Genomic DNA, 13,137 nt, shown 5'->3' on the forward strand with positions numbered 1-13,137 from the left:
TACATGAAACCTGAAGCTATATTTTAGTTCTGTTCAGAGATGAATTTGCAACTGTGAAGGCTGAACAACACAGTAGTACTTGAAGAATGATGTTCTTTGGGAGTTGACAAAACAACATCTGGCTGCAAGCTGAGATGTAAGTCTGCATCATCATGTAAACCAACCAGCAAACCAGAAACAGGTTGAAATTTGTGAGCAACTGCATCGTGAAATTTGTGAAAACTATGTTTTTTATGTGGAGGTTGGAACCATATATATTAGTTGTGTTCACGGAGGAATTTACAACCATGAAGGTTGAACAACATCAGTTAGTGCTACCTAATTTATTTATTTTTGCGACGGTACTTGCTTGAAGTTCCAACCCTGAGCATATCCTCTCATAGTAATGTTGTGCAAGCATATTTATATTCTGGAGACATATTGTCTGGAATATTCTCATAATTTCCAAATAGTTCAGGGCAATAAAAACGTATAGCTGATGATATTCAGGACAGGGGCGTTGTTAGATATGGTTCAGAAATCTATACCTACTTTTTTATTACTAATAAAGGAAGGTGCGTTTCGCCAATTTTTTCATTCGTTCACCATTAAAAATAATTTTTTTCTATCCGAGGTGGTACTAAATTCTTATGCGTTAGACTGCTAGAAAAAGAATTTTCGTATGTGGTCCGCGCACTGTGGCCCAGCGAAGCAAGCCCCTTATTTTTTGCCCACGCAGCGGGGAAAATTCTATTTTTCGCACTAGGCGACAAATAGTCCAAATTTCTCACAGGACAACCTATAATGGGCTGGCCCATTTTTGTTTATCTTTATTTATGTGTTTTACTTCTATTTTTACTAACCTTTCCCTATATCTTTTTCCCTTCCAGGTTTATTTTTCTTTTAAAATTTATTTCCTAAATTAAAAATTCTCAGTAAATGTTCAGAATTACAGAAAACAAATTTCTAAAAATGTTAAGAATTCCAAAATTTTGTAGCTATTTTGAAAAATGTTCAAAACTTGCAAAAAGTTTCCCATTCTTTCATTTTTTAGAAATTTTTTGAATTTCTAAAAATAAAATGGCATTTCAAAAAATGCCCTCCTTTCAAAAAATATTCATGTTTTAGTGAATTTTTCAAAATTAAATATAATGTTTGTGTATGAAAGATACACATTTTCTAAAAATATTATGAATTTAATACATGTTCCCGTTTTGAAAAAATGTTCACAAATTCAAATAATTTCATGTTTTATAAAAAATTGTGTTTGCAAAAAGTATTGTGAATTTTATAAGATGTTCCCTTCATATATTGTTTTTCAAAACTGTACAGAATTTTCAAAAAACTGCTCAGGATTTTAAAATTGTTCATGTTTCCTAGAATATTCAGAAACTACATACTTTAAAATCCCGTCATTGAAAGGATTGAAAGGAAAAATAGATTAAATAACTCATGGGCCTTCTCTGTCATACGATGACGTAACAAAATCTTAAATGCCTTCGATCAATAAATGGAAAAATAACGGATTGATTCCTTCATGCGCGGCGAAACCGAGAAGCTAAATGTTCCTTTTTCGTGTGTACACAGGGTTCTGCTTGCGCATATAATTCTCACTGGCTTTCAATTTATACTATTTTATCTCCCGTTGCAAAGCACGGGCAAGCAAGGTGCGTTTCTCCAATTTTTTCATCCGTTCACTATTTTTATTCAAATTTTCATAAAATCTCCAGAATTTTAAAATTTTGGTCCGATGTTAAAAAATGTGGGGATCTTTTAATTTTTCTTCTCGTTCCATAATTTGTCCACAATTCAGAATTTTTTTGCATTTTGTCAAATTTTTGTTTGAGTTTTCCAAAACAATTTTGAGCTCCGAATACACTGTGAGAAGCTCCCATCGAGTTGAGTTATCCAAAATTGTTCAAGATTTGAAAGAAAAAATTGCATTTTCAAAAACGATACAAATTCGTTTTTTGGCACACCGTGCGGAAATAGTCAGAGTTCAATATGGTGCGCCCAAATTGGGTTGGCCTGTTCTCGTTGTTCAATGTGTTCTATTTCTATTTTACTCTTTCTTTTCCTTTCTCTTTCCTTTTTTTCATTCCAAGCTCTTTTTCAAAATTTCAATTTGTTGAGAATTTCCATTTTTATTCAAATTTTCATAAAACCTTAATCATTTTAAAATTTTGGTCCGATGTTGAAAAATGTGGGGAGCTTTTAATTTTTCTTCTCGTTCCATAATTTGTCCAAAATTCAGAAAATTTTCGCATTTTGTCAAGAAAAATGTTTGAGTTTTCCAAAACAATTCTGAGCTCCGAATACACTGTGAGAAGCTCCCACTGAGTTCAGTTATCCAAAATTGTTCAAGATTTGAAAGAAAAATTGCATTTTAAAAAATGATACAAATTATAAATATATTCCTATTTTTATGATACTTTCAAAATTGCAAAAATAATGTTCATGTTAAAAAACATATTTTTTTAAAAAAATGAATGTTCAAAACATGTTTCTGTATAAAAAGATTGTTCACAAATTAAAAAAATCTTCCTTTTCTATAATAGGATCAGTTTTTCGGGAATTTTTTTTTTAAATTTCAAAAAACCTTCCCGTTCAAGTTTGTTTGTCTTTTTTCAAAAATCATTGAAATTATCATATAAAATCATATATTTTTTGAAAAAAGCGGGATTAAAAATTTGCTCATATTTCAAAGAATATCGGTAATTCATAAGTATTACTTTATTTTTGAAAGTTCAAAAAAGATCAGGAAAATCAAAAATGTTTTGAATGTGATGTTGTAGTATGTTCTTAAACATTCACGTTGACCATTGGTTAGCAGGAACTGTTTATTCGAGTGGCTAGCAACACGTGTCCGAATTTTTGAGGTCATGAGTTTGATCCTTCAACTCCTTATTTTTTTTGGGATTTTTATTCACACCTTACAAACATAGGTCGTTTTGGTGCCTACCAGTGGCCTAGCCCAGATGCGAACTGTTGTATGTTCCACGTGCTATTTGACCATAAAAGAGAATATGTTTCTTGACTATAATTAAAAGTAATTATGGGCACAAGCCAATAAAAAAGAATATGCTGGTTTGGCTCTGATTAAAAATATATGGGCAAGTGAGTGCCAAAATCATTAAGAGAATACACCATGGTAAAGCAAGGACTACCTGGTTATGCGATGATTATGCCAATGAAACGAGATTCGCTGCAATTAGTAATCCATCTGGCTACGCAATCATAGAAGAGAGTGGTCGAAGCAACTATGCCCCGAAGGTCGCCGTGCAACCACAACCTCGACACGGAGGCGGACCTAGAGAAAATAGGCACGAGTTGGGTGGTGGCCGCCAGTCGGACCAACCCCACCACTATCCGGATCTCGCAGGGCGAACATGACCCGCGAGAACACCGCAGCTCCTCACTCTCTCGCCCCACCGCCCTAGAAACCGTTTTGATGGACACATCAATTATCTTTCCCGATGCTTCTCGCAAAAAAATATCTCTCCCGTTGCAACGCACGGGCATGTGTGCTAGTAAAGATATAACACACCAGGATTTATGTTGGACAGTCAAGGCGAACTTTTGGAGCATGCCATTTCTGTCTTGAAAGTCCCTTTAGAACTATCAAGCCCAGGTTGCTCAGAAGGAAAAAAAAAACAAGCACACACCAGATTTGATGCTAACTATGAAGAGAAAATTGCAGACATGCCATATGCATGTAACGGAAACGGAAAGAGAGCAGGCATTAGTTAGTGAGTGTGAAGAAGAATATCTTGTGCAGGCGTTGTTAGAAAAGATGGCAAATGCAGGATGGTTCTCCTACAAATTTGACGTCTACTCCAATATTCTGTCGTTTAAGCTGTTAAAATCCGTTTTTCTTAAAGAATCACTATTCCTTTTTTTAGTTCGAGTTAGAAGTTCAATTATTCTCTTCTTCCCGAGATGCACGTTTCCATTTCTCGAACACATGAAAGAAAATGAAAAACACCAGCTAGATGTATGGAAGTAGTAGGTTGAACTTGGAAGAAACTGATACTAATGGAGCACAAGCATGATATAGATATTTTGTACCCGAGCAACAAAAACGCCATCTTATTTGAAAGGACCTGAGGGTGTGGGATCGTGCATTTGAACTACACAGTGCAAAAGAAGAATGTGGCTCATACCCAGGTTCCTCCCCCAACAAATTAAAGAGATCGAATCAAGCACACGCCACACATCACTCCACAGGGCAAAGCTGCCTCTGCTTGCTTTTGAATTTTGATGGATGGAGCAGAGTCCACAGGACAAGAGTAGAGGACGGGAACTGAGTCTGACCCAGCGTCAGCCAGAGAACCCTTCCCTTCCCCTTCCCGAACTGGGTTGGGTTGGCTTGTTGGTACGAGCGGAGCGATACGCGGCATAGCACACTTTACTTTTACATGGAAACGGCAAGCCATGGCATGGCATGGGTGGCTAGTGCAAAGCATTTTACCTTTCTTTTTCAAACTTGACCCTGCAAAGCAATGAATGCAGTGCTAGCTATGAACTGCTGTTGCTTGTCTCGTTCCCATGATGGCATCAGGGCCTCTGTGAAAATCGGCGAGGCCGTTCGTGGAGAAGAATCGCCAAGCCAAACAACGTCCAATGCCATAGGTTTTTTCACAACCCTAGGCCGCCGCCACGCGAAAAATGCTCTGCCGCTGCTTCCCCCTCCGGCTGTTCAAGTGTGGCAGGGTCTTTTTCTCGGAGAAGCAGCACCGCGTGGCGGTCTTTGTCCGGGGACAGTTGCCGGCAATAGAGGGGTGGTCAGTGGTGCTATGGCGTAAATGCTGCATGGTGGCGACTCATAAGGCCAACATGCGTAATAGGTGATTTGAGGATTTATCATCTGCCTCGATTGTGTGTGCACCCTGTTGGGACTAACCCTAGCTAGCTCTCTAGAAACGGAGGTAGAAGAAGAAGTGAGCGGACAGAGATTTTGTGGCGACGTACGCCTCGCTGCCAAACAGCCTTTTCCCAGCTCAAACTGATACAGCAGGGGGTTTCTTTATACCCCGGCGCACTCACACACACGACGCACATGCACGCGCACAACGTTGTGATCCGCTTGCCCTGGCGCACGCCCACAACGCGCCCTGACGCGCTCAACACGGCCGGATAGCAATGGATCATAACAAACACATCGCAGCCATCGCCAACTGCCCTTGACCCGAGCTACTCCTACCTTGTGGACCTGTACGTGAGCACAACCTCACGCACCAGCACACACGCACACAACGCACGCACACAGGCACTCTCGCTACGGCGTCTGGCACAACCAGCACGCACACACACACTAGTCATCACCACTGCCGTGTCTTATTCTTAACACACCCGCCCTACCAAAACGTGGGCACACCAATTTGTTGATGAAGGATTTCGCAATCTCCTCGCCGGGCACAAAATTAGGAGGGCAACTAAAAATTGGCTCGGATCCAATTTTTGAGGACTTATCCAAATGCATGCCCTGCCCATTGGGAAAACCAATAATTTGGTAAGGTTATTTCCGGCTGCCATTAGTTCCATTTCCTCGTTTCTTTTTTAATAAATTTACGATTGTGTGCATTTGAGAAAAGCAAAGGCCAAGGGTTTCTTCCCTGGACCCGGCCCTTCGCGTGCCCCATCATGCTCCCAATACGGCTACAAGGGACTGTCGAAGTGTGGCATGCTCTCCTTCTCAGAGGAGCGGCACCAGGAAGAGGCCGTCGTCGGGCAGTGGGCGATGGCGACGGTGTCACGTAAGTACGACATGGTGGTAATCCCTATGGTCCGATGGTGCGTCATACGCGATTTGGGCATTTAGGGGCCCTTCTGGATTGTGCGTACACCCTCCCTTCCGTAACGTGTGCAAATTCACAGACGAAGGATGTTGCAGCCACGTGAATACCAATATTTTGGTAGGATAAGTCTCGTCTGCCATCCAGTTTGTAAGTACATTGGTTTGGTGTCGATGACTTGTTTCTATTTTAATATAGAAAGATTATTTTGTCAGAAAATGGATTTTTTTCATCTCATAAAGGTCAGCCATAACAAAAAAGAATTAAGGCCACGTGTAGTAAAAGTTACTAGTTGAACACAGCATTTTATTATGCAGGAAAAAAAGTTCCATCAGATAGCAATGGAGTACACAAGATGCATGCATTTCTTACATGAAATTGAGCTCTACTCTTGACTTGAGATAGAACCCGTCCAAACAAGCCGCTGTACATGTCCGCGGATATTTAGTGAGGTCCGTTTCCATCGACTTGCCTTAATAGAGTGCAATTTTCACTTGAGCAATAAAACACAATCTTATTTGAAAGGACGATGCATTTGGACTATACTAGAATGTAAGAATATGGTTTATACCAAGGCACCTCCCTTATCAAATAGAAGAGATTCAATCAGCTTCTCCTGTCCCACACATCCGTCACACAGCACTACACAGGCCAAAGCTGCATGCCTATTGAGGGCATGAGCAGTGGTGGCATATGGATACATATGTCTCATAAGAAAAAGTAATTTGAGGCAGCTACATTGATTTTTCTCCCCAACGCAAGCTATCACTAGTGTGCCTCATCAAGGAATAGAAAGTAGAGACTAGTACACATGCATCTCTACTCTTCACTTCAATTTTTGTCAGCTTTTTACACTGGACCACACTTTTTCACTTCAAGCACCCGCCTCCCGCAGAGGATCCCGCGTCCCCATCGGAACCTATTTCTCCTGACATCCAATTCTACATGGCATGTGGGGCATCACCCTAGGGCTATGCATTGGCCATGTCCCGAGGCGATGGATCACATGCCACAGTAGTAGAGGACAACGTCAGTATAGGAGTGCAGAGGCATCAACAAGAACCCGACAAAGTAATTAAGTAGTACTCCTTCCCGAACTAGCAAACAAAGCAAAATATATTGTAGCTAGTGCTAGTGCAGTAGACTACAGACATGACCTGCAAAGTATTTTCTACTCAACTCTTCTTTTGAAACTTGACCCTGCATAGAAATGAATGCAATGTTGTGAACTGCTCGTGCTTGTCTCGTTGCCATGACAAAATCATGGTCTGTCCGGCGATACATGCTACTCTACTTGTTGGTGTCGTTCCCGCCCCTAGAGAAAAATCCCCAAGCCAAAGGATATTCAATGGATTCACTCTTTAAGTAACTTTAGATGATACCAATAGAATATTGAGTAACGCACAAGAATATGCATACAACAATTTGATACATACATCATGGATTGGTGAGGATCCAAAATGAATCCCATTCATAACAAGATTCAAAGATGGGGGAAATGATAGTAGGCATCCAAATAAAAAAACATGGTTCAAATACTTGTAAACTGTGGCCCACTCTTACAATTTGTCATGATCCGTAACACTCCAAATGAAGAATCATCCTCATCAATATGGAAGTTTTCTTTTACCTATACAAGAATGAGAAGAGAAACTTAGAATCAATAAAACAAACAACCAGAGCTAATTTGGGACAACATTAACTTAAAAGAAAGTATATTTAAGTTTGTGATTACGTATTTCGAAATAATAATGTGGCATGGATTGAAGTAGTATATCATAAATACTAAGTGATGCAATATTTTACAGTAAAACTAATTGAAGCGTATTTCAGGTGTAGAGCACGACGTATCCTAAAACATTAAGCCGCTCCATTGAACACTAAATCCACAGACATCATCTCCAACAGATAAAGTGGAAAAAGGACTCATCTCCTATTATTGAGTCTCACAAACAAATAATGATTGTATCACCTTTCCCACATTAGACACGATCCCTATCTCTGGCCATCAATGTTAACTGGATGTGAACTGCTTTCAAGATATTTCTCCTACTGCATGGATGCAAACTAATACATAATTTAGTTCTGCAACTAATGAAGCATCAAAATATTGTACTAATAGGAAACAATTATTTAAGATTCAAAGCAGCGACCACAGCTTCTTCTGTTGGTTCTTCTAGGAAAAGCAAGAAAACAAATATATCTATTCATATATGTTGGTACATTCTGGTAGGAATAAATAAGCGATACAAAAGCACCTAACAAAGAAACAAGGTCTAACAATAATTTACCATGCCTTCCTTAAATGGGCAAGATCCAGCAGCCAAGAAACGTGCTCCGACAAATGAAAAAAATTAAGACCAATTAGTACAATTAACATCAATGTCTCCAGTTGTTAACAGTTAAAATTGAAGCACATATATGCATTGTACATAAGTAATGTATTTGGCCACCTCAGGGAATCATTTCATGAATCAGTTAATAGGAAAAGAAAAATAGTAGGGAACATATTTAAAGATGGGTATATATATATCATAGACTCTTGAAATACATATCAGTCGATGGCTTCAAATTTCAACTGATATATAATGACCTATTGGGAAGAGCACCTTTACATAGCCTGTTGGATGGAGCAAACTGCAAACTTTTATATAATGTTGTCAGAAACATCACAACTCCAAAGTCAGAGGAAAGGAATTGCACCTCACTGAGTATAATGTATCATAACCTACAACAAAGATAGTAAGTGAAAGGCTTAATCGGGGATTAAAAAAATCGATTTGCTGCCGAAATAAATCCTACCGAGGTTCAAGAAAAAGATAAATCACTAATACATAGAACATGGCATGCTTGATGCATCATACCATTAGCCATAAATAATATTGCTGAAAAGGCATGAGAAAAACAGATGCATATATTAGCAATCAAACGCTTGCATGAGACAAATAGAAAAATTTAGTATCGCACTCTGTAATATAAAAAGATATATGTTGCCAGCTGCCCCCATGAAAGAGCAACTCCACGAAGTCCATGCGGGAGCATGTGGCGTTCATACCCTTGACCGAGAGAGTGGGCGGTGTGGGGAAGTCGTACTTGATGATCGAGGTGGACTTCTCGGCACTTGTCACTCCTGGCAGCGGTAGGCTATGCACCATAGCCTGCACTCACACTAAATGCCTGGCCAGAACATGACCTCACACGGCCTCTGTGAAAGCTGTCTGCACGCGAGGCATGTGTGCTGAGGAGGCCCATGTTTCAGACACCTAGCACCGTCCCAAAACGTCATTGCTGACGTTTTTTGTAGATGTGGTTTGACGAGGGTAGATTTACTTGGCAGTAAACATACACAAAGGTATGCATGCCGTCACGCCATTGGCTCCTTCTGGATGTTGTAGTACTAATTGTGAAGAGGATTTTAGTGTAGTTTCTTATTGTACCGAGGGTTCAAAATTTCAGAAAATTTTTGCATATTTCGGTGGGGTTCGAAATACTTGCAACCCTGAAATTTTGAGGCAAATTCAAACTAAAATTTAAATTATTTTAAAAATCATTAAAAAATATTGATTTTAGAAACTCAAAATCCGAAATAAGTTCCGAATTTCTGGATTTTGCATATTCCGGTGATGTACAAAAAATTTCCATGACCGAAATTAAAAACCTTACAAACGTGGCTTTTTGGGCAGGTCCCTCTGTTGTAGTTACGCTCGGGTACCCCTGTTTTAAATAAGAGGGGCAACTAAAAAAGAAAGTTTTTTTATGCTCCATTAGCTAGTGTAGTCTTCTACTATCAATAAAACCAAAAAATAAATCAAATGTCAGTGAGTTGGATCTAAAAGTTGGGAGTTGTCCAAATGCATGTCATGCCCATCAGTCAACACCAATGGGTTGCTAGGGTAACTCTCGGCCGCCATTCCATTTGTAAATAGAGGTTTACACTTACAGTGTTCGATGACTTGCTTTCATTTTAATATCAAAAGATTATTTTGTTAGAAAACAGATTTTTATTTTATTTTTTGCTCAGAAAGATCATTCATCTAGAAAAGAATTATGGCCAGTGTAGTAGAAGTTACTAGCTTTTTTATTGGCAGAATGCAGCCCTCAAAGATGGCTTAACACTTTCTTATTAGCAGTTTAAATAATGTACAGAGATAAGTTTACCCCTTTGGAAGGAGATGGATTTGATTCATTCCTTAGGAAGACTTTGAGAGAAGCTTCATCAGGAATTGCTGCATGGTTATACTCTCTATGCTGCATCAACATTGGCTAGGCATCCTGCTTGGCAGATTTGTTTGACAGAAGGCCTCATTTCTTCCTCAATATTCTCCAGTAAACCTGCATTAAGCATCGCTTTGGTAGCAGGGATACCATTTCTTGAGATGAGACTGAGCTCTACTCCTGACGTGAGATATGTAGATTGCAACAGATGCAAATGAAATGCTTGCAAGTTGGAATGACATAACAACGGAAGAAGATGCATATCAGAACATGATTAACGAAGCATAATATCCTCCGATTTGAATACAGTACCCAACAATGACAATAAAGATGAACTGCATCTAATAATTAACATCAGCCAAATAGTTTCAGCTGCAACTCCAAAATAAGCATGAACTGCCTTGAATGCATCCTTTGTTTCCCAGCAGCTGACCTAATCACACCAATGCGTCAGATCAAGGGGAGAGCTTATCGATGCGGATGTACAGGGGAACTTCCATGGATGCCCCGTCTCCTGCTACTGGCACCAGGTACATTGGCGGCACTGTCAGGAACGTGGGCTCGCCCGCAGCAACCACGGCCCCGGGCGATGAGCTGCTCCTCATGTGCATGTCCACGAGCACCATGCCCTCCTTGCCGCAGTTCGCCACTGCTGCCAGGGGTGTCTCCAGGTTGACCCACATCTTACACGTGAACCGCGGCCGCGTCGCCGCTCTCGCCCTGGCGCACACCACAGACACGGCCGTCACACCGGCGCCGAGCGCGCCCACGGTCATGAGGAACACGCAGTTGTCGTTGCCAAGGAGCACCAGCCGCGTGGTCGACACCGGTAGTTGAAGCTTGATGACCTTGCCGTACTGCACGGCGCGCACCGGCACCAAGTGGACAGTGTGGAGGTGACCGGCAAGCGCCTGCGGCGCGCCGACGTAGCCGCAGCCGGGCTCAGTGCACCGGCAAGGCGCGTGCGGGCACACTTTCTGGTGCTCGGCGACCTCGTGGTAGATCACGTACCACTGGCAGCCGGCGTTGGGGCACCCGATCCTGGTGGAGGACACCACGCCGTCCAGCGCAGGGCAGGGGTCGAAGAAGCCGCCGCCGTCCACGCATGCCTTGCACTGCCCGAAGGGCAGCAGGGCCACGCAGCTGCCGCATGCCGGGTGCCCCGCTTTGCACTGCAGGCAGGCACACAAATCGGAGATGGCCCGTAAATTAGCACGAAAGAATAGATCTATCACCGGCGCCAATCAAGGAAGAAATAAGGAAATAGAGAGACGAACCTGGAAGACCGGGGGCTTGAAGGGGAGGGTGCAGAGGGGGCAGTGGAGCACTTGCTTGTCGATCCTCACGGCGAGTTCCACTCGCTGGATGTACGCCGCCCCAACGATGGCGCCTCCATCTCCTCCACCGGCTGCCTCTTGCTTCATGTGGCCGTCGGGCAGGTCCAGCCGCGCCTTCTTAGAGCTCTCGTCGGCCTTGTCAGGCGAAGCCCTGCTCCTCCTCTCGGCGGCCGCGGCGGCGCCTTGCATCTTGGCTGGCCTTTGGGGAAAGAAAACTCTTGTGTGTGTGTCTCACGCCAAACTTTTTCAGGAGGTGGGTGAGGAGTAGATCTGAGATCTGAGAAGAAAAGTTGCCTAGGCAGCCACACTACACTATAAATGCTTCCTCATTGTCGTTTCCATTCCCAAACTTATATGGTATAGATATATGCCGTGCTCTTAATCAATTTCATTATTGCTAGTTTATCCATACATTAATGTTGTCTTTCTTTTAAGTACCTACAAGTGTGCGATAAAAAGGTTGACCATTGCAGATCCATGTTATTTTTAGAAAAATCGAGGAAGATAAATGTAAGCACATTGTTTTTTTCATAGCTTCCTGCTTAATTGATACACTGCGGAGTACTTTTGACTCCATCGCCAGAGTATCACACCATCAAACACGTGGGAGCCCATAAAAAGAAAAGGATACATATGTAAGCACAAGGGACACGTGTGACCAAATAGTACAAAGGAGCACACAAACGCATCAAAACTTTTTGCCTAGATCATGACACATTCCGCCTTTCTCACTATTATCGATAGACACATACGCCATCGCTGATGTGCTGGCTGCCACCAGAAAATAACAACAACATGACCACAAGCCTCCAAAAGATCCATGGAATAGGTACTAGATTTTGGAGACCCTGGCGCCAAAAATCTTGATTAGCTGCTTGCATGAAGTAGGAGAAATAACCCCTTGATTCGGCAGATGCCATCAAGAAGCAATGAGCAATCCATTTGTCACCACACCACGCAACCACCTAGTCCAGGGACTTCTAAGCAGGCATCTGTAGCTGGAGGTTATAGAGACACAGGGAGATAACCAGAGATGACACCAACCAAGATCATCCTCGCATCAGTGCGTGAGAAAGGCTTGAACAACGTTGCCAGAGCACGAAAAAGCTAACACTAAGGATGATGTGGAAAATCAAGTATCGGCTCCCAACCAACCTGCGCTAACCACCAGGTGATGGAACATAGAGAGTAGAAAATATATCCAAGATTACAATAGGGGCTAAGCTTCACCTAATATCCTAGAAATAACATAGTGGAGAATAGGTAGCAGGAAAGCTTACTTGAACCTAAGGAGAGACAAGAATATAAGGGGCGACCAAGTCACTCAACCGCTTCTTCGAGAGGTGTCCGATCAACTAGGGAGAAAGCCTTGCTTCATCCGGAGCCGGCGACGGCGGCGCTCGTGGGTGTCGCTAACTTTCTTGAAGGCGTCGTTGTCATGTTGTTTAATCCTCCTCGTTGGCACCCCGGGGGGAACCCCTAGTCCATGTCTTCTTGGTACGGATGATGTCGGCGTAACCGGCGTCGTGGCCCTTCTTGAAGGTTTCATCTTTAGGGCTGCATGGTCGATGAGTGTTTGCTGCTCACTGCGGTGGTGATGGTGGTGGTGGAGGTGTGGTTGCTTGGGGTTGACGGTGGTTGTTCGGTGGTGTTCTTTGGGGTTCGGCGGCAGTGCTTTTTGCGCCGAAGGGCAGCCATCTGTTTCCCCTCATGAAGGAGTATCGCCCTGGTGCTGTGCTCAAGACCCTTCCCACGGTTGCCGAGGTGTTGCGGCAAGCTTTGTGCTCTTGGTGATGTCTCGGTTCATCTTT

At 42.3% G+C, this 13,137-nt stretch overlaps 1 protein-coding gene across 1 annotated transcript; it reads right to left on the minus strand.

The window, feature by feature from the left end:
* Positions 1 to 10,225: 10,225 nt before the first annotated feature.
* Positions 10,226 to 11,628, minus strand: LOC119280543 (E3 ubiquitin-protein ligase SINA-like 10). The gene is made up of 2 exons (XM_037561363.1): positions 11,267 to 11,628; positions 10,226 to 11,161 (listed from the first exon to the last, which is right to left on the minus strand). The coding sequence occupies exons 1-2, from the start codon at positions 11,513 to 11,515 to the stop codon at positions 10,445 to 10,447; spliced, it is 966 nt and encodes a 321-aa protein (XP_037417260.1). The 5' UTR covers positions 11,516 to 11,628; the 3' UTR covers positions 10,226 to 10,444.
* Positions 11,629 to 13,137: the final 1,509 nt, after the last annotated feature.

This window comes from Triticum dicoccoides, chromosome 3B, assembly GCF_002162155.2.
Source record: "Triticum dicoccoides isolate Atlit2015 ecotype Zavitan chromosome 3B, WEW_v2.0, whole genome shotgun sequence".
Taxonomy (NCBI): Eukaryota; Viridiplantae; Streptophyta; class Magnoliopsida; order Poales; family Poaceae; genus Triticum; species Triticum dicoccoides.